This window comes from Carcharodon carcharias, chromosome 22 (genome assembly GCF_017639515.1).
Source record: "Carcharodon carcharias isolate sCarCar2 chromosome 22, sCarCar2.pri, whole genome shotgun sequence".
NCBI lineage: Eukaryota > Metazoa > Chordata > Chondrichthyes > Lamniformes > Lamnidae > Carcharodon > Carcharodon carcharias.
Window position 1 is genome coordinate 55850585 of NC_054488.1, and position 25900 is coordinate 55876484.

General features: G+C 45.0%; 1 protein-coding gene across 1 annotated transcript in view; it reads left to right on the plus strand.

Moving 5' to 3' along the window:
* The window catches only part of gcgra (glucagon receptor a), a 77677-nt gene that overhangs the window by 47501 nt on the left and 4276 nt on the right, over positions 1-25900 (plus strand). The window contains exons 2-12 of the mRNA XM_041216587.1: positions 3885-4042; positions 10853-10949; positions 12573-12680; positions 13677-13798; positions 14462-14559; positions 15172-15325; positions 21198-21357; positions 22187-22247; positions 24120-24189; positions 24293-24381; positions 25279-25417. Of these exons, the coding sequence (XP_041072521.1) occupies positions 3989-4042; positions 10853-10949; positions 12573-12680; positions 13677-13798; positions 14462-14559; positions 15172-15325; positions 21198-21357; positions 22187-22247; positions 24120-24189; positions 24293-24381; positions 25279-25417 (1152 nt within the window). The 5' untranslated portion in view covers positions 3885-3988. The remainder of the gene's footprint in view (positions 1-3884; positions 4043-10852; positions 10950-12572; positions 12681-13676; positions 13799-14461; positions 14560-15171; positions 15326-21197; positions 21358-22186; positions 22248-24119; positions 24190-24292; positions 24382-25278; positions 25418-25900) is intronic.

A 25900-nucleotide genomic window follows, 5' to 3' on the forward strand; every position in this document is an offset into this window, starting at 1 on the left:
TAAACTCCCCTTCCTCCCCCTCCCCATGTCGTCTCCTGATGTGTACCTGCTGAGAGGCTTGAACCCAATATTCCAGCTAGGGCCAGACCAGTGATGTTGGAAATCAGCAACTGAAAACAGAAAGCAGGAAAGGTATGGAACCAGCATCTGAAAGAGAACGATTAGGAAATATTTCAGATGTGAGTCTTTATCAGTGATAAGACAGGTCAAATGAGGAAAGGAAGCTTGGCATCTTGGACTGATGGTAGCAGGGAAGGTGAACAAGTCTTGTTAGATTGTTACTGAAGTAATATTTTTCAAGAAGTAATTGTCAGTCCCTGTCTAACACCGAGCAGTTAGATTGAGTGTTCTATTCATCAAGGGAATGAGTACTGTAACTACAATTAATGCACAGAATTTTCCCAGCCCTGCGGAGGCAGCAATGGAGGTGGCGGTGTGGGTGGGGGTGTGGGTGGGGATGGGGGTGTGGGTGGGTGGGGGTGTGGGGGTGGGGTGGGGGTGGGGGGGGATGGGGGGGGTGGTGATGGGGGAGGATGTTGCACTAAAAACTTTGACTGGCTGCCTAATGTGCCCTCGCCTCCTCTTGCTTTCTCTGTAACTCTTTTCGAGTTAAAACAATTAAACTAAATTAACAAAATTAGGGATAAATCAGGCACAGCCCCTAATTCAGGTCAGCTGTAAAACCAAAAACAAAGTTTAAAGGAAACTTACAACTTTAAACCAAAATGTGATTAAAGGGGTCAATAAAACACCCCAGTTCCCGCGGTGCCCACCGAGCATGGAAGGCCTCGAGAGTGCCGGCAGACACCATGTGCTCCCTCTCCAGGGACACCCGGCCGCAAACGTAGCCGCGGAAGAGGGACAAACAATCAGGCGGGATTCCCCCGTCGATTGCCCGCTGCCTGGACCTGTTAATAGCCAACTTGGCCAGGCCCAGGAGCAGGTTCACGAGGAGGTCCTCCTCCTTCCCAACCCCCTTCCACACCGGGTGCCCATAGATCAGGAGCGTGGGGCTGAAGTGCAAACAAAACATTAATAACAGGTTTTTCAGGTAACTAAAAAGGGAATGCAGCCTACAACACCCTATATATGCATGGTCCACAGACTCCACAAGACCGCAAAAAAGGCAGGTGTCCTGGGAGTCCGTGAACCTGTGCATCCTACGGTTATAAGGGACAACACCCTCCAACCCAGGTCCCTGATAGAAAGGGGGAGGACACCTCCATAGAGGGCCTCCCATCAGATGGCAAGCTTTCTCTGTAACAACATTCTCATTTCATTTATTAAGACTCCGTTTAAAGTTTTGTTTATTTGGTACGGCGCCCCCTGTAAGTGGCTTTCAATTAGTTGATTAAATCATTCATTAATTTTATGAGATATTAAAAGAGCATATAAATAGGGGACAGCTGGGACACTGGGTGGAATCGGAGATGAGCTGTGAGATTGAACAAGACAATAAACTCTCTCAATAAAGAAAAGCTCCGTGTCTTGATTTTGACTTTGCCAACTTGGCTTGGATCATGTTAACACACAGGGGTGTTAGTAACCTACCTGGCAGAGGTGGGAATGCAATCAGGCTAATTAAGGACCCACTTACCAGTGATTGGCGCAGCACAGCAGTTTTGCCGGAATGTGCGCTGTGTCTGCAGCCTCGCAGGCGAGAGGAGGTGGCTGTACAGCGGGAGGTCGAGACTGCGTTACAGCTGAAGGATATCTAAATGTTTCCAGCAGAAAGCGGCAAGCCTGCTCTCTTCCCGTATTGCAGTTTTGCCGCTGAATGCGGAATTCCCTGGAGACGGATGTCTCCGATCACCATGGGCTTCATGGGGTCACAGCCGCTCCCCAATACTGGTGGCAGCTTGTACTGTCAAAGTGAAGCAATTACATGAATAAAGGACTTGCATTTCTATAGCACCTTTCATGGCCTCGGGACATCTCAAAGCACCTTCCAGCTGATGAATTACTTTTGAAATGGAGTCACGGTTGTCATGAAGGAGGCAAGAGCTCACTTCAGACTCTATTAGTTTTATTACAGATGTGTTTAAAGGGACTGCAGGTTTTTTAGCAGCTTTACATTGTCTGTTGCTCAGGCTTCCAGCAGGCATTCCTCATAGGTGATGTGTTCCACCACCACAACCACCATTCCCCCTGCACCGCCCCACACTCCACTGCCCCCCTACACTCCGCCACCCCCACCCCCCCCCCCACCCCCCCACCCCAACACACACACACACCTTTGTATCTGTAAGCCATTAATACATTGAAACAGGATCATCTCAATGACTCGTAAAGCGATGGAACAATTGTAGCTGTCCGGGCCAGGGGTCCCCATTAACCAGTGGGCCCCATGCAGGTCAAGTGATGCCTGATTATAGCCCAACGGGATGATGCACAGGCTCTGCCTGTTTGAACACATTCGGTCATTTGGGAGAGCTGTAACCTGTTAGTGTATCGTTGATGAGATCACAGGATGTTCCTGCTGATGGTAATGTGCCAACTGAAAATGAAAACGTGCATTCAGAAAATCTTTAATTAACTTTTGTGTTTATGATCTCTCTCCATCCCATTTTCTCCAGAGTGTGGGGGTCTCTCTAAGGCGCATGAATTCGCTTGGTTCACTTAATTAACTTATTGCCCCTGATCATGATGTGGGGGATGGTTGGGGGGGTGGTGTGGTAGGGTGGGTGAGGTCCAATCCATATAAGACCAAAGTGGGGGAGGAATAACAGGGGTGTAGATTACACCACGTAAAAATATTGTAAGTTAACTAAAGTGTCATTACCACATTAAAACTTGGACTCTGGTTCAGTGAGTTAGAATCTGCAGCACTGAAACAGACATTGAGCCCAACTGGTCTGCGCCACTGTTTATCATCTACAAATACCTCCTCCTCCTCTAATTACCACTTTAAGGTGATTGGCAAAAGAATCATAACCGACATGGGGAAAACATACCTCCCCACACTGAGCTGCTGTGCTCAGGAATCAGCTGCCAAGAATGGTGGTGGACTCAGATTCAATAGTAACTTCCAAAAGGAAATTGGTTAAATGCTTGAAGGGGAGAGCAGGTCTGGTGGCACTGTGAGTATCATCCCTGCCTCTGCTCCAAAAGCACCGGGTTCGAGTCCCACTCCGGGATTTGATGGTCAAGAAGGCGTCTTCATTGCCATAAGACGTAGGAGCAGAAGTAGGCCATTCAGCCCATTGAGTCTGCTCTGCCATTCAATGAGACCATGGCAGATCTGATTACTTTCCTGCCTTTTCCCCATAATGTGGCCAAACAGGGTTGATTGTGAACCTGTAAATCCTTCCAACATGCCAGTAGCTGGCAGTATGAGCAGGGGAGTCTCCTGGGTTTGATGTAGGGTGGCGCCCTTCAGGCTATAGCTTTAGGTTAGTGACCCCGTTCTGGGAAAAAAAACAAGCTATGGAAGGCAGACATAAGCATGTGCTTTATCTGCCTCATGCCTCCACAGACACAGGAAGTCTTCTAAACCTGAGTCTTGGGGAAGGGGAAACAATTGAGGGGATTATAGGGAAAGAGCAGGAACTAACCGGACTTCTCTTTGAAAGAGCGAGCACAGATTCAATGGGCTAAATGGCCTCCTTCTAAGCTGCGCTATGATTCTATAATTGACACCCTATACCCTTCTCCCTCCCTCATGTATGGATCACACCTCCCCTTCAGTGTGGCACTCAGATGGAGGACTCGATCTTCATCAAGAAAAGTTAAAGAATTACTAAAATTTAGTAAATTTAATACTTTGCTCACCGTGTGTTGCAGCACAGTATAAGTCTGTCACCATGGCTGGTTGCTCCTGGTATCCTCTACAGATAGAGTTTGCCTGTGATTGATTGGTTGACTTACGACCCCTTTTGTTTCAGGAGGCTGTGCTAAAAGCCATCGTACTCCCGGCCACTCCATGTGAGCACTGAACCTTGCAGGAGGTCCCAGACGCACCGATGGTTTTTGGCAGCACCGCAGAGGCATGTCACAGGCTCGATTCCTTATTCTCCTTGTAGCATTGTCCATGAATTTTCAGGTAAGAACACCATCTTCTTCCTAAACAGCCCAGGCTGGTTAGGCAAGCATGCTTGTTAATGTGTTGGAGAAGGTTCAGAGGAGGTTTGCTAGACTGACACCTGGAATGAGTGGGTTGTCTTATGAGGAAAGGTTGGACAGACTGGGCTTGTTTCCACTGGAATTTAGAAGAGTGAGGGGTGATTTGATTGAAATATACAAGATCCTGAACGGCCTTGACAAGGTGGACATCGAAAGGATGTTTCCTCTTGTGGGTGAGTCCAGAACTAGGTGGTGGGGGGGGGCACTGTTTTAGAATTAGGGGTCACCCTTTTAGGACAGAGATGAGGAGAAGTTTTTTCTCTCGGAGGGTTGTGTGACTTTGGAACTCTCTGCCTCAGAAGGTGATGGAGGTGGGGTCACTGAATATTTTTAAGGCAGAGGGAGATAGATTCTTGTTAGGCAAGGGAATCAAAGGTTATCAGAGGTAGATGGGAATGTGGAAATCGAAACACAAACAGATCAGCCACAGGCTTGAGAGGTCGAATGTCCTACTTCTGCCCCTAGTTCATATGTTCGTACATCTAAATTGATGGTACTTGAAAGCAAATCCTTGCTATTTACCTGTGGCTTTGGTCTGTGATGAGTGAACTCTGTCTGACAGTGTTCCTCCAGTGCCGGCTAACGTGTATGTATCAATGTACTAACGTGCAACCAGAGCCCCTGTCAATGGATTTTTTTTTAATATTCATTCTTGAATCACTGGCAAGACTGGCATTTATCTTCAGCATCTTGGAGACCTGAGCGAGAATAATCAAACTGACCTGGAGAATTATAACCAAACCTAGAGCAAAACATTTCCTAAGAGCCTGCACTGCAAGGGTTAAATTAGGAGGCAAGATTACACAGAGTTGCATTCGCTGAAACTTGGAAGGTGAATGGATCAACATTTTCAGGATATTAAGGGGGACAGATTGACAGAAACTGTGGCCAGGATTTCCTGAGACTGGAAAACTGCAGCCTATAGCCCCCCCAAGTTAGGAAGCCCAGGACGGGGGGAGGGGGGGTCGGGGGGTTTGGTCTAAAATTCGAGCCGCACCTTTCTGGAGTGAAATTAGGAAACACTTCTACACACAAATGGGTGATGGAAATTTGGAACTCTCTTCCACAAATGGTATTTGATGCTAAATCAAGGGATATTGAGCGAAGGTATATGGAGTTAGGTCACAGGTTAACCATGATTCTTATTGAATGGCAGAACAGGATGGAGGGGCTGAATGGCCTCCTGCTCTTGTCGCTTTCCTGTGTCCTAGAGACAGGTAAAGTGTACATGCCTCAGCTGGGAAAAAATGATGGTGACAATATCGGCTGGGAGCAATTGAAGTATAATTTTAGTGGCTATTATAATAAAAACAGGCAGAGGGATCCATTCACTATTACATAGACAAGATATTGAGGAAGATAAGCTATTAATATAACTACTCATCAAAGGATTGAAGAACTGATTGGTCAAGGATATGGTTGAGGGAAGTATCTTTGAAGTAAAACTTTAAGACTCTTTATGTAAATGGACTGTTTTCAAAGGATTCAGGAACTGATACATCATGAGATCTTACCTGTGACCCGTATCTTTGGTGTAAGCAAACTAGGGTGTACAAAGGAGTGTCATTTTCTGGAATAAGTTAGAGAGCGCGAAAGACCGGGGGGTCTAAATGCTACTGTCAGTATAGCTGGAGACTGATCACCTGTGTTGTATATGAATAAAGCCTGTTCATTACACTCCAACATCTAATGTCTCCTGCTGACTTGAAGTATATCGTCGTGAACCATGGGAGGAAGGAGTTTGATTATACAGTGGATCCAACCAATCCCTAGTTGGCCCTTGAGAAGATGGTGATGCTGCTAGTGGTTGGCCACCTTCTCCTGGCTCTGAGGATCTTGCCTTCTCTCAGGACAACAAAGATAGCATTGTTCCACTCCCTCAGATGTCCACACAGATGAACAGAAGCCTAGCAGTCAAATCTGTGGCCAGAGATTGGCTTCCCTTTGTCTTCACTTTCCACCCCACCAGCCTCCATATTCAAAAGATATCCTTTGCCACTTTTGTCACCACCAGTATGGATCTATCCCAGGATTCCAGTGGTAGGCTCACCAACTTTAGTTGGCCAAGTTCCTGGCTGTTTCAACAGATGACTTCCTGTCTCCAAGCCACGCCCCCACACCCAACATACGGATGCTCATAGGGCCCCTCCTTCCCACGGTTAATTGGAAAACAAAGAAAGTCTTCATTACCCCAACTGGACGATTTTCAACTGTCAATCAAACAGCCCTTTTGCCACAATAAACATATATGTGCAAAGAAAATGAAAAAAATATGCACTGTTTATTTGACCATCCAATGATCTGTCTTCTGGGTTTTGCTTGCAGCTGTGTCCAGGAAATGAATCTTCCTTTTCTATAGTCTCCAGGCCAATCCTGGAGGGTTGGCAACCTGACTCAATTGGCACCTGAGACCAGTGCTATCAGTGTCCCGAGAGGTTTGTTGTCATATAGCACAAGTCATCTATACCTTGGAGCCCAGGGATACAGATACACATAGAAGAATTAAAATGGAACTGAGGATAGATCTAAAAATGGCAAAAGGAGATGCACAATAGTAAGTTTAATTGAATAAGGCCGAAAAGAGAGACATGTCGGCTGAAGCTACTCATCTTGTACTCATCAGGACAAACACAGGAATGCCAAATTTCAAACAATCACAACAATGTATACCACAGGGAAAAAAGGTTGCTGATTGGTTGGCCAATCCAATCAGCACCTTTCACCCCCGCAGTAAAAATTGCGATCATTTGAAATTCGGTTTCTTGTGTTTGTCCTGATAAGTGGAAGATGAACAGCTTCTGCAACATGTCTCTCCCTTCATCCATATTTAAACTACGTACTGCCAAGCGACTGCAAGTCTAATTGACTTCTTAGTCAAAACTCTGATTTGCGTTATCAGAAATATTGTTGCAAAGTCTGTAATTTTCTGTTGCTGGAAAGCAACCAAAATTCGGCTGGATTATAAAACCACAGCCATATAATGCAGTGGTTGGATAGGTCAGACATCAAAATCCTAGAAGCGTTGGTGAAGTTGGCTTAACTCTTTTGTTCGAAATTCCTCTTTTTGCCATTTTATGAGTGAATTAGGCCTTCCCAAATTGATGGAACGTACACCCATGTTAACCTGGTGGACAGAGGAAAAGCGTTTGAACATGTTAAATGTCACCGACATGGATCAGGTAGCTCTTGACACAGGTGTTGTTAACTAAGATGGAAGAGCAAACTTGCATTTATAGCATCATTCACAATCTCAGAACACTCCAAGCCGCTTTACAGCTGGCGAGGTACTTTTGAAGTGTGGGCAAATACGACAGTCAGTCTATGCACAGCAAGATCCCACCATTAACAGATGAGAATAGTGATCAATCAACCTGTTTTTGGTGGTGAAGTAAGAAATGGTCAGGGTTTCAGTAAACCAACACCCCACCTCCGCCCCCTGCCCCCATGCAGTACTTTCTCTGAACTGTAGTTGTTGCCATGCACCAAATTGTGCACAGTAAGATCCCATGAACAGCAATGTGATCACGATCATTTTTTTGCTTACTGATGTGGGCTTGGGTTTCCTCAAAATACCATCGCGCAATTTTTGAAGTCCACGCAACTGAGTGGACAGGGCCATGGTTTAAAGCCATATCCGAGATGCAGCGCCTCCGACAGTGCAGCATTCCCCTGGTACTACATTGAATTGCCTGCCTGGATTATATGCCCATCACAAAAGCAAAATACTGCTGGAAAGCTGAAATAATAATAGAAAACACTGGAAATTGTTCAGCAGTTCAGGCAGCATCTGTGCAGAGGGAAGCAGAGTTAATATTGCAGGTTGATGAACCAACACATGTTCATTATCTGCATTGTTTCTTGAACGTTCTGACTGAAAGGGAAGGCTACCCACTATAATTAACATCTTTATTCTGAGAGTGTCCTGTGTCGCTCAGGCAAGGTGTAAGTGTTCACAATTGTGAGGTGATGTTGTTTAAAATATTTAGACAGCGTACAATATATCGTGGATTAGTCTGAAATATTAATCCTCTGTTGGCTGAGAGGGACTAAAACCATTTCACTGTGTGCACTGGTTCTCCTCATCAGAATGTCAGTAATGTCCTGGAAGCGGCCTCACTGTGTTTCTCCCAGTCTGCCCCAGGTGGTGCCTGTCTCCTGCTGCTAGTAGACTAAGCAAGAATAGTGACAGTAAAAGAGAACAGTTTAGCCCTTTAATTACAGGAGACTCAGTGAGGTTCAAACAGAGAGAAAATGCATGGCAGGGAAAGGGGGCTTTGTAATCCAGCATCATCTAAATGAGTTGCTGTGGGACAGCAGATGCAGCCTGTGTGTAACCAATCCCTTGAAACAAAACTCGATATTTCTCCTTTGTACAGAATAGCGCATGTGTAAACTGAGCAGGAAATTCAATCCTAGTGTAAAACTGGTGCTGTATCTTTTTCCTCTTTCACGAGATGTGGGCTTCGCTAGCTAGGCCAGCATTTATTGCCCATCCCTAACTGCCCTTGAGAAGGTGGTGGTGAGCTGCCTTCTTGAACTGCTGCAGTCCCTGTGGTGTAGGTACACCCACAGTGCTGTTAGGGAGGGAGTTCCAGGATTCTGACCCAGTGACAGTGAAGGAACGCCAAATATCCCTTCAAGATCCTAATGAATGACTAGGCTTAAAATCACACCACCCTAACCACCCCTGTCACCTGGAAATCCCTCCCAACCCCTCCATCCCCACCCTGGGATCTGTGTCTCAGCTGATAAGAAAAATTGGCAATAGTTCATTGCAAACAGACAGCCTATAGGCAGTCAGTCTGCAGGCAAATCCTTGGAGTCAGAACCTCTGACCCCAGACGTCACCATCTTCTCCACATGTACTGCCCCCGAGGTCACTGTCACTTTCCCCCAGGCATCTGATGACAATCCTCGCACCCACCGCCACCATATAGCCGTGATGATATGAGCAGCGCCATTTTTGGTCCTGGCAGCTGCCTGTTCTGTCGCTCACAATGGCGTAATGGAATAAGACAGTAGGACAGTGTTAGCAACAAATGCAAACATTAAAATACAGCCCCCGTGGCCTTTAATTACCCAGCATTGAAAGTAACTCTTTTCCCAAATCCTTCCCATAGAGAAAGAAATTTTTTTTAAAAACCCCAAAACACCACAGTCAGGATAGCTAACGAGTGGCTGCCCTGATCTCCAAATATTGGCCTCCAAATATTGAAAAGGCTGTTTCTACTGTCGCCTTATGATGAGCTAGGTCAGCAGAGATACAGAACATTAAAATCCCTCCTGGTGAACTCCTATCGCAGCCACGGATTGACTCCAAGTCCTCCTGTGTGGCTGACATTGTTCACTCATCCTGGGTCATCTATTACCAGCCTGAGCAGATGACACGGATGTTAATGAGAATCTCGAAGCTCAAAATGATAGTAATTTACCAGCAAAATATATTATTAGCGCCATTATCAATTGTGTGGGATTTTCTCAAATTCATGCTCTGAATTGTGCCTGTGATATGGCCCTTTGGGCAGAGGGGTGTAGGCGAATTCTACCATTCTGTTATTCTGTTCGCAATTCATGGGAGATGCACAGTGGAAAGGGGGAAAGGACAAACCTTGGAATTGGTGCCAGGTCACTCCTTAGGGTTCATGGGTTTTATGGAACACACCCACCGGCGCTACCCATGATGGAGTGTGCGGGGGGTCGGAGGGTGGGGGGGTGGTGGGTACAGTCCCACCGCCACTGGCTCACAAGGGGTGTACCGTATTTACTCATGTAAACATCGAATCTTTGAGACCAGTTTTTTAGGCCAAAGGTCATGGGGTCGACTTTTACATGGATAATATTTTTGAGAGGTTAGCGTGTGTTCTTGATGCAATGTCCAAGTGAAATCTCAAGAAGGTCATTGCAATGGAATAAAGTACAAACCAGCACCACTAAAGAATTCATATTAATTATCATTCATAATCTGATCAGTTTAAGAATTTGAATAAATAAAAACAGAATGTAAACATATAAATGTTTCAAGTGGCACTTACTGTTTTTTTAAATTATTTTTATTAGTATTTATTCATTTACATGGAATATCTCCAGGATTATACTTTGGTTCTGCAATTTCTGATCTTGGTTCCTGAAACTCTAAAGTGAACTTTTACAAGAGGTATATGAAAAATTTGTTTTTTAAGGTCAAAAATCATTGGGTTGATTTTTACATGAGGTTGACTTTATTATGAGCATATATGATAATTCCTAGGATTACCACGTTATAATTGTGGTTCACAGTGGGGTACAGTTCCAGAGACTGGGCCAGTGTCATTGTACATCCCCACAGGCACTGGCTCCTTACTGCTTGCTGGCAACCTGTGTAGGCTTTGCTTCCAAGGCTAAATTCATGGGTTCAGATTGCTGCCTCTTCTGATTGCCTGCCTCCAACCTGCCAATTGCTCTCCTTCTCTCCTTCATATCACCACAGGAACCTTGTGCTGAGACTGAGAGTGCTGAACAATGGATCTAGTTGGAATGTTCCTTGGGAGCAGGGCTTACGCTGGGAATGAGAGCGTTGGGGAAGAATGAGAATGGCCTTTAGGAAGTCCATGTTCGCACTGGGTTCAGTCTATCAATGGTGCCTCGTGTTACTGTGTACCCCACTCCATTTGTCCTACAAGCCAGTCCTCGTTTCTACATCCAGACACCATCTTGGAAGCATTTGCAATCTTCTCTAATTTCTTTCTTGCAGAGGGCATCAGTTGAAGTTCTGGAGAACACCGTGGAAAAGTGGCAAAGATATTCTGATGAATGTTTGAGAAACATGTCCCGGGCCTCTCAGCCAAAAGGTAGGAAAGTCGCCACCACCCCCAACACCACCCCACCCCGCACCACACACACACACACCGCCCCCCCCCCCCCACCAAACCCCGTACAAAGGGGGATTTGCTTGGTGATGCCATTTGAGTTCTCGGGGGGGTAAGAGGACCCAGTTTTTCATCTCTGTACACCGGCCACCTTCTTCTCAATGACCTGTGGTTAGCTGCAGTGAAGTTGCTGGAGTCACCGCTAGTTAAACACTTGGGTTGTGCTCCTGTCAGTTTTCCTGGGCCTCATAATATGAGGGGAGGTGAGAGTGGAAGGAGGGGGAATTTCTTGCTGTTGCAGAATTCCAATACCCAGGGCAGCTTAAAGGGTTAAGCTGTCCTGCTACCTTGGATAGTTTTGCAGTTTCCAGTTCCTTGAAATCAGGGCCATGGTAGTTAAGAGCATGCATGTCCCCTGCATCAATTACACTCCCCGTTTCCATGAATGCCTGTCCTCTTCTGTTATTGGCATTGCTTGTGTCTATTGTTGCCAAGGATGATAATGATTAGTGTATTGTTCTCGTTTTCATTTGTTCATGAGATGTGGACATTGCCGGGCCAGGATTTATTGCCCATCCCTAATTGCCCTTGAGAAGGTGGTGGTGAGCTGCCTTCTTGAACCGCTGCAGTCCATGTGGTGTAGGTACACGCACAGTGCTGTTAGGGACGGAGTGTCAGGGTTTTGACCCAGTGACCATGAAGGAATGGCTGATATATTTCCAAGTCAGGATGGTGAGTGGGTTGGAGGGGAACTTGCAGGGGGTGATATTCCCATGTGTTTGCTGCACTTGGCCTAGGTGGTAGAGGTCATGTGTTTGGAAGGTGCTGATGAAGGACCCTTGGCAAGTTGCTGCTGTTGGTATGTTGCTGGTCCAGTAATCCAGGGAATTGGGAGTCCAATTCACACCATCAGCACATTGTCCCATTGAATCCCAATGAATGGAGAATGGAATAATAACAAGCTGTGCGGTATGGATGCTAAACAGTGGGAATGAATGGAAATGGATGAGTTTGAGGCTGGGACTGGGAGAAGCCCATGTGTCAGATGATTAAACTGCAAGCTCTTTGGTGCCTATTCAAAGAAAGGACAAATTACAATTATACATTATGTTTTCATAATCTTGGGATATCCTAAAGACCTTTACTGAATGAAGTCTTTTTTTGAAATGGAATCACTGGTTTAATGTAGGGAATGTGGCAGCCATTTTGCAAACTCCCACTAAACTGTAATGTGATAATGACCAGACGTTGGCTATTATCATGTTTGTGATGTTGTGGGATAAATATTGACCGGGTTACCAGGGAGGATGCCCTGTTTCTCTTCTTTGATCAGTGCCATGGAATCTTTTACATCCACCTGAGAGGGCAGGCCAGGCCTTGGATTATCATGTCATCCCGAAGATTGTGCTTTGAACAGTGCAGCACCCCCTCAACGCTGCACTGCAGTGGCAGCCTAGATTTTGCGTTTAAGTTTCTAGAGTGAGACTTGGACCCACACCTTCTGACTCAGGCATAAGAGGGCGACCAACTGAGCTACGGCTAATATCAGTTTCTTTTAATCTCCACTAACCTTCCCTGAGCAAGTCTCTTATCTTTCTTCCGCAGGTGTCGTGTGTAACCGGACCTTTGATAAGTACGCCTGTTGGCCTGATGGTCTCCCAAATACGATTGTGAATGTTTCCTGTCCCTGGTACTTGCCGTGGTATAACACAGGTAACAGCCTTTCACTGAGAGCTTTCATACGTAGCCCTTGGATGGAAGTCGGATAAACTTGGAGCAGTGACACCCCAGGCTATATCAACCAAAGAAATAAAATGGGCTAATCGAACCTTTTCAGCCTCCCCTTTCCATTCACACTGTAAGAAATGGTGCTTTTCAGAGTGATGTAGAATTCTTACGGTCAGCATTGAATGAGACCATCTGGAAGAAAAGTATTTTTTCTTCTCCATCTAGAGAAACAGTCCCTAGAAGTCTTGAGGTCGCCTGGTTCAGGTTTCCATACTGACATTCCAAAACCAGTGGGATGCCACCTGGTACCTTCTTATCCATACCAGTGTCTGGTAACGGCTAGCCAATGGATCCCAGCATGAGATAAACAAAAAGATGACCTTGAACTAAAGTGATGGATGGAGGGGGTGGGGTGGTGTTGGTGACACCTTGGGTACCTGCCCTGCAGTTATTGCCCAGAACTTTTAGAACGATTGATATCGGGTAAACAACCAGCCCCTAGAGATAAAGTGTGTTAACAGGTGCTCGGAGGCTGGGGTAGTCCCTGTCAGGCAGCTGGAGGAAGACAAGAGAAGATTGAGGAGGACGGGGGGGAAGAGTTTCCAAACACTTTGGCTAAGGAGCAGAAGGCTTACACCACAAGCTAAGGATCAACCCTGGCTCTGCACCATCTGTCTATTTGTACTCTGGGCTCAGTGAACTGCTCCCACCTGTCGGGGGTTTCCTGTCTATTTAGTCTATGCAGCATATCCAAACGGTGCTTCTTAATAAGCTACCTCAAAATCCTTGACTGCCTATTTTGGGTAATCTGTGACTCCTGAACTTTAAAACTTACAACACGCTCTAGGCATTTGCAAATGAAAGACGAGTTCATCATTGAAACAGTCCTTCTAAGTGTTTGCAGCCTTCCAGCCCACACCCGTCAGTGTTCCGTCACTAGACTTTAATGAAGAGACGATGACTAATTTCTCTCTCTTACAGTGCAGGGTGGCTTTGTGTTCCGGAAGTGTGGGCCTGATGGCCACTGGGTGATGGACTCCATTAAACAGCCCTGGAGGGACAGTAGCCAATGTAAAGATGATCCCAAGGACGACCGTGCTCAGGTGGGAACAGCACAAAATCCTGGCACTGGGTACCTGTTGGAATAATTGGACAATTATAGGAATCGTAGCATGTTCTCAAGGGTGCACAGGGGCAGCAATTCACCTTGGGAGGCAGCACAAGATGGACATAATCCCGGCCCGGTCTTCATGTATTGACATTAATGGGACCAAGTATTGGGCCAGGACTATAAACAGGTGTTCAGTGAGAAACTACCAGTTTAGAGCCAAATTTCTACCCAATCATATTTTAAAGGAACAGTCTCATTTCTGGTCAAGGGGATGGGGCAGGGTAGAGTTGGACCAATTGGATTGGTTTTTCAAAGAGCCAACAGTGGCATGATGGGCTGAATGGCCTCCTCCCCGTACCATCCTGTGTTGTATTCTTTAGATTCCGCTCCCATCTCTCTGCAAAAGATTTGGTTAATTTATCTGAAATGTATTTCTTGCTTTCTCTACCTGAGGTTCCTCAGGTATCCTCTGGTACCTATCCATCATGATATCGACAGTAATCTGTAATCCATTTCATTGTAATTATTAAAGGGGACATCTTCCCCACTTACTCCCCCTTAACTGTGTCAGGCCTATTCTGGAATTGGCAATTTCCTCTGCTCCCCCTTCATGCCTTTAGTAATCGATATTTTTGTCATTTTTCAGCAGGAGCAGGGGAAGATTTTGCATGGCTTCAAGATTATGTACACGGTGGGATATTCACTGTCCCTAGGAACCCTGGTGTTGGCCTTGGGAATTCTGGTGGGATTTGGGTAAGAACTGGCTCACACTTTCATTAAAACCCTGTTAATTATTGTCCAAAGTAAGGTATAGATCCCTAACCGACATTGTTAGAGTTTGGTGATGGACTCAAATATCACACCTGAAGTAGACTGACCTTTTACCCCTAATGCTGACCTTTCACCTCTAGTACACTGACCCTTCACCTCTAGTACATAGATCTCTACCCAGGCCAGAGGGCTACGGTCAAAGTTTCTCTCTGCTAACTGTAAGAGTCTAAATGACCATATGCATATGAGGGCACAGCAATTCAGCATTGAGCAGCCAGATGACTCCAAGAGAGGTGTGGTTAATAGGAGAATATCACATTGTGCAGTAGAGCATGTTCTGGTGTTGGGGTTAGTGCAAAGGCACTCTTACTCTGCATCTAATTGTCCTACACTTAATCCTGGCATCCTTAATGGAAGCACAGTCTTCACAAAAATGGGACAGTGTTCAGTTCCCATCACAAACATAATTAACCTTTGTTCACACAAAGGTCGCCAAAAGAATCTGTCCCTTCGGCCTAATCTAAAACTTATCCTTTTGATGGCTGAACAATTCCTACCTGACATTGTTGTTAATATTCCATTTCTTTCTTGCAGGAAACTTCACTGTATGAGGAACTACATCCACATGAACCTGTTTGCCTCGTTCATCCTCCGGGCCATCTCGATCCTCATTAAAGACGCGCTTTTTAAAACACAGTACAAGCAAATCACGGAGGATGTTGACATTAAAGTCTGGTTTAACAATGAGGTAGGTCCCTGCTGATTTGTTGGAATAAGGGAAGGAAACTTTCTCTTGTAATGAGCCCTCTAGACAGATGTTTGGTCATCATACTGTGATGTATAAGGCCCTGGGAATGACACAGTCTACTGGGTTATTTTTTACTGTAAATAGCAAAGCCAGAAAATCATTCGGCAAGTTAGAGTTTGGAATTGGGACCTGTTTAAGTTGTCAGATGTGTGTCATGTGGCACGACAGGTGGAGGCTGTTCACAATGACAGGATGCTACAGTCACTGGGGATTACTCCAATACCCAGCAACATTGGCAATATTGGGACAGCCGCCTACATTACATTTCTCCCCATCCTCCTTGCAGTGAGGTTGACAGAAAGGAACATCAGAAGTGATGTGAAACAATCCAGTGTCACCCACTGTACACTATGGCCAAAGGTTAACTTAACCCTCATAGTATTCAGTATTGGATTATGGGACAGAGAACTGATTCAAAGCAAAATACTGCAGATGCTGGAAATCTGAAACGAAAACAGAAAATGCTGAAAATACTCAAAAGATCAGGCAGCATCTGTGGAGAGAGAAGCAGAGTTGAGAGTTAATGTAAGATGAAGATTTTGCACTGCGGTTAGAGGAAGCAATATCACTTTGTAATGTTTGGAACGTCAATCATGCTAATGTTTCAGGCCTGTGGCCTTTCATTAGACCTGAGAAAAGATAGGAATGTAATATGTTTTTGAGCAAGTGAAAGGTGGGAGCGAGGCGAAGTGGGGGATGGGGGTGTTGGGGGGGGGGTGGTGGGGGGGAGGCAGAGTGGGGGGAAGAAGAATAAAAGGGAAGGCCTCCAGTTGAGTGGAGGGCAGGAGAGATGAAATGGCAGAAGGTTTCATGGTGGAAGGCCAAAAGGAGTGGTAATAGAACAGGTAAAGAAACAAAAGATGTGTCTAGATGAGGTGTGAATGTCAGGATAGCAGCGGCTCATGAAAAGAGATTAAGAAAGAAACTAAAGGGGATAAAGCAAACCAGCAAAAAGACACATAAAACATAATGGAGGTAGAGGTTCTGTGAAAGTTGTTAAACTCAGTGTTGAGTTTAGAAGGCTGGAACATGCCCATGAGAAAGATGAGGTGCTGTTCCTTGAGCATGCATCACCCCCTATGGCTTTGTACCAGAGGCAAGACCTTGATTTATTTTGTAGGATTTTCTTTGTCAGTTTATTGTGACAGTATGTGATATCTGGTTTTAACCTCTACAAGACCAAGTATTTAATCTTACCCCATTCCTGCCCATGGCCCAGTCAATTCTACATAGTGGTTAACTGCAACAACAGCCTGCTCCTGAGTCATGTGACCAATGTAGTCCCCCGTTCGATGTCCAGACCATGTGGAATCGGAATGCAGCAGACCTCAATTAACATCAGCCGTTCCCTGAGCTAGGAAGAGGTAGAGCAGCCAGCATTCCCACTGTCCCCGATCATTGTCCCAATGATACCTGCTAGGAAGTGCACAGGCATGGATTTTGGGTGAAGATGGACTTAGTTATGACGCAGGAACAAAGTCTACTTGGATAAGGTGCCAATGGGCTACCAGCATAGATGAAAGCATCCTCTGAATCCCAACATTCAGAAGGAGGAGATGGGAGAAAATGGGGAAAATTATCCAAAGCAATATTATAAATTGGCCAATGCACCTCTAGTCCCAATGACCTCTTTCTGCCATCAATGCTTAGAGAAAGGGGATAGAAGAAAAATAAAAGGACTCATTAACCAGATAAAATACTTTCCTGCTCTTCAAATCCCTTTCACAATGATCCTGTGTGGTTAGCCTAAGAAAATAATGATTAACAAACAAAACCATATGCTTAATACAGGATTACTTGAAAAGTTCAGTCCCAGTACATCCATAATGAAGGAATGAAACACAGTCTGCTTGAACTCTGTTTCCCGTGTACTGAGATATAATGACAGACCATTAAAGTGCTGGAGAACTCTTACTAAAGCTGCCCAATAGAACTCCTATTGTCAAGGTAGTAAGGTATCTCCTTGCATTTCGGGGTGTGAATTAACTTAGAGTGCCTCTGACCATCAGGGCCCTGCCTGAAGTGATGTTGGGCATTCTTCCATCCAGTTTAAATAAACAAAAGTCCATAGCGAGAGACTGTCCTTAAATTGACATCAAATTGGCAATCTCATGGAAGAAGGTCAAAAGGATGGCTGGGTGTGGGATCTAGAATGTCACACTGACGCAATTGGCCAGTGTTTTCCTAGTTTGTTACATGTTGTTGGTGCAGAGAAGGTTACAGGGTAGGTTTACTGGCAGTAATTTTAACCTATTACACCCGTCAGGAATCGGACACAATTCAAGTTTTACACCCTGCCAGGTTTTACTCCCCATTGAGGTCAGCAATAATGGGTATTGGGTGGAGCATAAAACCAACGATTCACCAGATCCCAGGGGATACCCGTCTGGCTGGGGGTTTGGTGTTGTTAGGATAAAGCTATCCCCTCCCCCTTGATGAATTTGCATTCCTCAAGCAGAGCTTCACATACATGGACAACACATTAGGAATTCAAGAACGAAACAATTGCAGGATTTACCAGCCAGAACCTCGGAGCATAGATTTATCCAATTTACCCCTTGTGTTTAAAACCACACTGTCACAGACCTGAATTGCTCAATGCTGATATTGGATGATCAAATTTGGAAATTGTGGACCAGTTTTCACTGCACTGACGGTCCTCAGTTTGACCAAGCCAAACACTCGTTATGGAAAAAAAGATTGTACAATTGGCGGTAATCTCCAGAGGTACCCGGAGAGCACAAGGCTCTTAGTTGTGCTGCCAAAGCTGCTTAGTGATCAGCTGTGAGGAATGTTGTTTGCTTCCCTTTTTCTCCCTATTCCACCAAACTCTCCTCCCATTTTAGGTCAGGGTGGCTGTAATCCTGAAAGGGTTTACACAGAACATGCTAAGAAAACGTCGAAGATTGTTTCTTTCCGTCACGATGCATGCCAAAATAATTCTAATCCATCACTAGCGGCCAATCTGTTGAGCTGGATTTAGTTTCCGCAATTTACTGGACTTTATTCGCCCCCCCCATTGATATCACATCCTTTATAATATTTCATTCATCTGTTTTCACACTGCTGGCAAATAGATATTGGATGTAACTTTATGCCTTTTTATAAATAAACACGACAACAAACAGACTGCCTGGATTAAATATCCTCTCCAATTCAGTCAGGGCCGTTAATCTGGGTGGGCTAAACAGAAACAGAGCTACTTGGTAACTGTTGTAAATTCACACAGGCTCCTAAATCGGTGGTGGCACAACCTCAAAACCTGTGTCGTTGGGTTTTGTCACTGCCCCCCCAAGTTCTAATTGGAAAGCCTTAGAGCTGCTGCCTTTTGGATGAGGTGTTAACTTGAGGCCTCGCTGCTCTTTGAGGTGGAAGCACCATTTTGAAGAAGAGGTGGGGAGTCCTCCACGTTTTCTGGTCAACATCTATCCCTCAACCAAAATCAGTAAAACAGATTATCAGGTCATCATCATGTAACTGTTGGTGGGAGCTCGTTGTGTGTGAAGACACTGCCACACTTACAACAGTGGCTACACTTCCGAAAAGTACTTGATTGCCATGTCAGTATTTTGGGATGTCCTGATGTTGTGCAAGTTCTTCCTTTTTATTTTAGAAACTGTTTAGCAGCTTTAAAGAACTGCTGTGTCATTTTGAGAAAATGTTATTTATTGTCATCTCTTTTTGGGCAGTGAGGAGTCCCATCAACGTTTATAATAACACTTAAAGGATGTTTCGTTCCAATGTTCTGACAAATGAAGAGCTGTGCATTGGTCATTGGAAGGGGTTTTGAAATCAAATGGAAATATTTAGCTACAGTGTGTTGTCATTTTAACCACAACAGAATTCATCGACATCCAGTGATTCAAATGACAAAATAACTGAATAAATATCCCCTTAACCAATGAGAAAGAATAAGAACAGCAGAGAAGAATCTTCAGAGAAGAGAATCTTCGCAATTCTCTACCCCAGAGGGCTGTGGAGGCTCAGGCATTGAGCATGTTCAGGACTGAGATCGATAGATTTCTACATATTAAAAACATCAAGGGATAGTGCAGGGAAATGGTGTTGAAGTAGAGGATCAGCCACCATCGCATTGAATGGCGGAGAGGGTTTGAAGGGCTGAATGGCCTCCTCCTGCTCCTACTTCTTATGTTCTTATTTTAAGGAGGGTGATTTAGTCAAATCAGGTACAGAAAGAGAAATAAAAAGAGGGAATGAAAGATTGGACTAAGAGAGATATAGAGATAGAGAGAAAAATGACAGAAAGGAAAGGTAAGACATTTTAAAATTCTCCAAGAAAAATTTACCACATGCAGGAATGAGATTCCACAGTCTGAGATGTTCCCTTTCTGGAGTGGAGATTTGTTAAATGCATTAACAATTGTCACGTTAAAAATGTATTAATCCTGCTAACTATGAGCTAAGTTTCTGAGATGTGTTTACTGGACAACTGATGTGGAACTTCATCATGTCCTTAGAAATAACAGGGAGGTCGAGGAGGAGACAGTTTGTGTAAAACAAATGGCTGAGCAGCATAAATCTACCAGCAGGTTCTGGAGATTCACAAGTTGTGCTGGATCAGTCCCCTGAACTCGCTATCATTTTCCCAGCAGGTTTGGGACCATTATTCATAGAAATGATGGTGGAACCTGATTCACTCTGATTGCAGGAAAATATGAAACAGCTCCAAACCCTGCCCCCCAGTGTAATAAGTAAATGGAGAGTATAATGATATCTTAAAGAGGTGACTCCATTGTTGAGATGAATTGGCCTACAAAGTGATCTAATTTATTGACAGTAAATGAGCATGGAGAAGGGTTGATGCTGATGGTCAGTACACTCCTATCACTTCTCAGAGCTGGGTTAGTCCAGACTGACAGGGCGAATCTCTCCTTCCATTGACCTGAAGCTTAAAACTGTCTGTGGTGTAGTTCGCAGTTGGCACTGAATTCCCTAAGGAAAGCCAGTGAGATAGCTGGTGTGGGTATTGGAAAATGTCATAATTTTGCAGTAGGTCTTCTGAGGCTGGAGCTGGGCCAGTTTTGGGGAGGAGACTGGAGGGAAACAGAACGTTCAGCTGCACTGGTATTTATGCTCCACACAAGCCTCGTCCCACCCCTTGAATGAATTGTTGTTTGACCTTTGCTGCCTTAACTACTCTTTGTAATATCGAGTTTTGCACTCAAACCACACCCAGGGTAAAGAAATTTCTCTAGAATTCCCTTTTGGATTTGTTAGTCACTGTCTCCTATTTATGTCCCATAATCTTGGTCTCCCCAACAGGTGGAAACACCCTTTCTTTGTTACCCAATCAAACTCTTTCTTAATCTTTAAGACCTCTATTTGGTCAGCCCTCAGTTTCCTCTTTTCTACAGAAAAGAGCCCCAGTCTGCACAATCTATTCCTGATTGATATAACCTCTCAGCTTTGTAACACTCTTGTAAATCTGTTTTGCATTTTCTCAAGTGCTTCTTATTTCTAGTATGGAGACCAGAAGTGCTCACAGTTCAAGTGTGGTCTAAATAAGATTCTATGCAAGTTTGATATCACTTCTCTGCTTTTCAATTCTATCCCTCGAGAAATGAACCCCTGTGTTTTGATTGATATCTTTATGTTGCCACTTTTAGTGTACTCCCACATCCCTTTGCTCCTCTACCCCATTTAGAGGTTTATTTTCCAAGGATTGTTTGGTCTCCTTCGTCTCTTGGCAAAATGTGTTATTTCACATTTATCTAAATTGAAGTTCAGTCGACATTTTACTATTACACACCCATTCTGTAATTTCTCATCCATGTTTCTTTCCTTCAAACAGACTGCAGCAGGATGCAGAACAGCTCAAGTGCTCATGCAGTATTGCATTGGGGCCAATTACTACTGGCTGTTGATCGAAGGGATTTACTTACACAATCTGCTGGTGATTGCAGTCTTCTCTGAAAAGAGCTACTTCAATATTTATTTATGCATTGGTTGGGGTGGGTGTTCAGTTCATTCTTGTTTACAGTATTGTTATCTGAGGATGTTTAGGTGGGGTGGGGAGGTTGTGAGGGGTGGGGTCGGGGGTAGCCATTAACAGTTCACCAGTCAGATTGCTTTATCGGGACCAATTCCGGAGTTACTTTCAGAACTTCAAAGTGAACCGATGTTATGTCCCTGGATTCTTGATCCTTACATTCACGTTTCTCTCCACCAGCTGACTAGTTGGAATTTGCAATTCCCCATACCTAGGGTGGATGACTTCAGCTCTGTTTCATTCTAAGGGAATGCCTTGTGAATATCAGCACTGCCAAGCCCCCAAGAGCAAGCGCCTCACTTTCCTGAACCCTCTGTTTCCAGGAACCAATGGCGGAGATAGCAATGTCCACCATGGGTTGTCCTTATGGCTCAGTAAATGCACCTCTTGACTGGGGAGATCTGGGGTTCATTCCAGCCTGTGGTTGAGTAGCGGACCTGAGCCAAAGAGCAGGGGAGGGATCATTACTGGCTTCGGTGCTCCCAGGTTAGTGAGAGGAAAAATCAGCTAGGACAACCGCTCACAATCGCCAGCCAAATACCCATCTGGAAAGTACAGGTGTTTGGGCATCAGGCGAGATCAGATTTGGGGTTGCCACTGAATGCCTGTCCATCACCTGTTGACAATCACTGCCCATTCTTGCAAATGAAGGATTAAGTGGATATAAGCATGAGTGATCATCTTCTAAGACCAGATAGAGAGAACAGGTTAACCTAACACACTCTCTTTCAAAACATTCTTGGTTTGATTCTACAATAACCCAGGTTCTACTATTTTATGTTGGTTTCCAGGAGCACCAGTGTTATTCGTTGTACCTTGGGTGGTCGTCAAGTATTTATATGAAAATACCGGGTAAGTTGACCCATGACACGAGTGTACATTCCGGGACCATGTGTCTACAAATGGTCACCTGTTTCCTGCAGACAACTCAATCTTGATCTTTCCATATGAAACTAGATACGATTAACGTGGGGCGCTGAGGGGAATCGAAGTTTCACTCAGGACCTGTGATGGTCATCAGAGGGAGAGCGATGGAGCCTCTCATCCTAGCAGGAGAGGTAGAATCTGAACCCTGGGCCTAGATGTGAAAGGGCAGAATGTGCACCCGCCCACTGTGTTTATACCTACTGGTCATTATAGGAGAGGTTTACCTTCACACTTTCAGTAAATGTTACAGACCCAATCATGTGGGGTTGGAGGGTGTATAGAGGCTGCGAGGTTGGTTGTATTGACCTCAACTCCATTTCATGACATGGACAGAAACATCAATTATAGTTTTGCCATCTTCTTACGAGCATTACACAACTTTTACAGCACAGAAACAGGCCATTTAGTCCAACAGCTCCATGCTGATCTTAATGCTCCATATAAGCTTCCTCCCACCTCTCTAAATCTAACCCTATCAACATATCCTTCCATTCCATTCTCCTTCTTCTTCCCCTCAAATGTATCCAGTGCCACAATTACTGGTTACCCCCCTCCAAAAAAAGGAATGAGTGTTAACTGGATCCACACCAGTTGGTGAATTTAAAACTAAGACACAGCAGCTTTCTTTGCCGGATACAGTTTCTTGACTTAGTTCATAGTCAACACCACTCCAACCCGCCAGTGTCCCAGCTATCCCCATTTATAGGCATTTTAAAATAACAAATTAACAAATTAGCGAAAAATTAAATGAACAAATAAAAGGGGGAACCCCTTAAAGAGAAACTGCAACAAAAGACAAAACTGCAAAGGAACTTATAATGGTCAAACCAAAACGAGTCCCCGGGTGCCTACTGGTCACAGAAAGCCTGTAACGTGCCAGAAGACACCGCGTGCTCCCTCTCCAGGGACACCCGGCCGCAAACGTAGCCATGGAGGAGGGACAGACAGTCGGGCCGGACAACTCCCTCAATCACCCGCTGCCTGGACCTGTTGATGGCCAGCTTGGCCAGCCCCAGAAGCAGGTTCACGAGGAGATCCTCCTCCCTCTCTGCACCAGGTACCCAAAGATTAGGAGCGTGGGACTGCAGTGCAGCCAAACATTAAGTGGTAAATTTTTTACATGACTGAAAAGGAAGTGCAGCCTATGACACCCAATATACACCAGGTCCACGGACTCCATAAGACCACAAAAAACGCAGGTATCTTGGGAGCCTATGAACCGACGCAACCTATGCTTGTGCAGGATTGTAAGGGGGAGGACTCCTGCCTCCATTGGGGACCCCCGCTGCCGGATGGCAATAGGGCACACCAAGGCATGTCGGAGGTGTACAAATACCCATCACCTGTTTAACAATATAATTGCCATTAAACCTTAACAATGTGATTAATAGGACATTGACAATGAGGGGATTGATCCTTGATCAGAACATTCTGGAAAGGATTGACACTTGTGGGGACCAGTGTGTGAAAATCACGGAGAATTTAGGGTCTGCAGCACCTTGATCTCCCACCCAATGTGCCCACTGCAAGCGCTGATCTTTACCATTTGTTCAAAGTATCAGCCCTATAGAAAAAGACACCAAACTAATGCAGGGAATCAAACAATCATTTGAGTTTGAGTTCAAAGCTTCATCTACCCCCAGCTGGAGTGGAAGAAACTGTGAGAAGTGGAGTTGATGACCTAGTTGGTGGTGGGAGTAGGGAAGCTGGTTTAAGGTGTTTCTGGAGAGGACACAAATGTTTCCTGTTTGGTAAAGTTCTGATGTTAAAGTTCACCAGCACTTTGTTTATCTCTAGGTGTTGGACAACAAATGAAAACATGGCCTACTGGTGGATTATCCGCTCTCCCATCTTGCTGTCTATACTGGTACTGTGGACAACATTTGACCACTCGTCACAAGTTACTTTGTAAAAATTCAAAAGTCAAAACAACATTAATTCTTGTGGTGTTCTGTTCTCTTATTTTTCAGATCAATTTCTTCATTTTTATCCGAATTATTCATATCTTAGTTTCCAAACTTCGAGCTCACCAGATGAGGTACACAGATTACAAATTCAGGTAAGCTTCTTCCCCAGTGTCTCATCTCTTTTAATGTTCACCCCCTTTCCCATCTCCACCCTCCACTCAACCATCATGTTCCTTCCTTCCTTCTCTTTCCCTCACTCCCTCCTCGTCCCACCCTCCTCCTCGACCCACCCCCTCTTCGGCCCTCCCTTCCATTATGGTTTCTCTCTCTCATCCATCTCTCTCCTCCTCTCTTTTTTCCCCTTTTTCCTTCCTCTCTCCCTCCTCCTGCTCCTTTCCCTTCCCTCCCCTTCCCTCCCATGCTGTAACAGAAAGTTTAACCTGATTTTTTTCGAGCGGTGATGTCACTGGTACAGATGTTCGGGCTCCGGTACAGATGTGCAATCCTTTCCATCCAATTTTCCTCTGTGATCGCTGATCATTTATGCCCAAGTGCAGTAAGCAGGATGCCCGCTACAGTAAAGCTTGATCTGTGGGAGGCTTTAACCTTCCACGGGTGCGATACCAAACGAGATGGAGCATTTTTAAGTATGGGTTGAGATCCCGGGTTACAGTGGAGAGCAAAGTTAAGACCCGTTGCAGCAAGGCTGATGACTTGAATAACATGTCACATCCCGGGATTCTCATTGTGGGAAAAGGAGATCTTGTGGTGCGGTCGGTAGCATTGCTCCCTCTGAGCTCTGGGTTCAAGTCTCACTCCAGGACTGATTGGCTACCGAAGGAGCGTTTATGGTTTGGTTCCAGGGCAGATAATCAGCCAGGGATCCTTCCACCACCTCCCCCACTACTCCCCAAAGGGAGAAAAGTGTGTACGAAGATATTCAAAAATAAAACCCATTGTGGAGGAGATGGGAATCCCACTTCAGCTTAGTTTGATCTTCTGCTCAACACACTCATTGATTGTCTAACCTACTTCCTCTTTCTTCCCAGACTGGCTAAGTCTACGCTAACCCTGATTCCTTTGCTGGGGATTCACGAGGTGGTGTTTGCCTTTATCACAGACGAGCATGCCCAGGGTACACTTCGACATGTCAAGCTTTTCTTTGATCTGTTTTTAAATTCCTTTCAGGTATTGTTACTTCTTTAGAATCACCTGTGATTTGCTTGTTTTTCCTTTCTGACTAATGGGCGTTGGAGTGTCGCAGTTCACTCGGAGTCCGAGTTGCTGTGGCAACGGGTACTTTTACATGCATGTTGTAGTCTGGAGCTATCAATAGTGACCAATAGAGGCTCCAACTTTCTTTCCATCACGTGGTTGACCCAGAATCTCTCCTGCTCTCACTGTCTGCCATAAGTGTGCATTGGAAGGATTTATAAGTTGTTACTCAACCTGTTTAGCCACGTTATGAATGTGCCCTCCTTGGCCATCAAGTCCTGAGGTGGAACTTGAACCGGGAGCTCCTGGCTCGGGACATGATCTGCTGCACCACAAGACCACCTAATGGATACAGGATCAGAATCTGGTCCAGTTATTCAACCTCTTTCTCTTTAAACAGTTTCTGTGACAATCGCATGAGGAGATTTGGTTGGATGAGTTATTGTGTGTAACGGG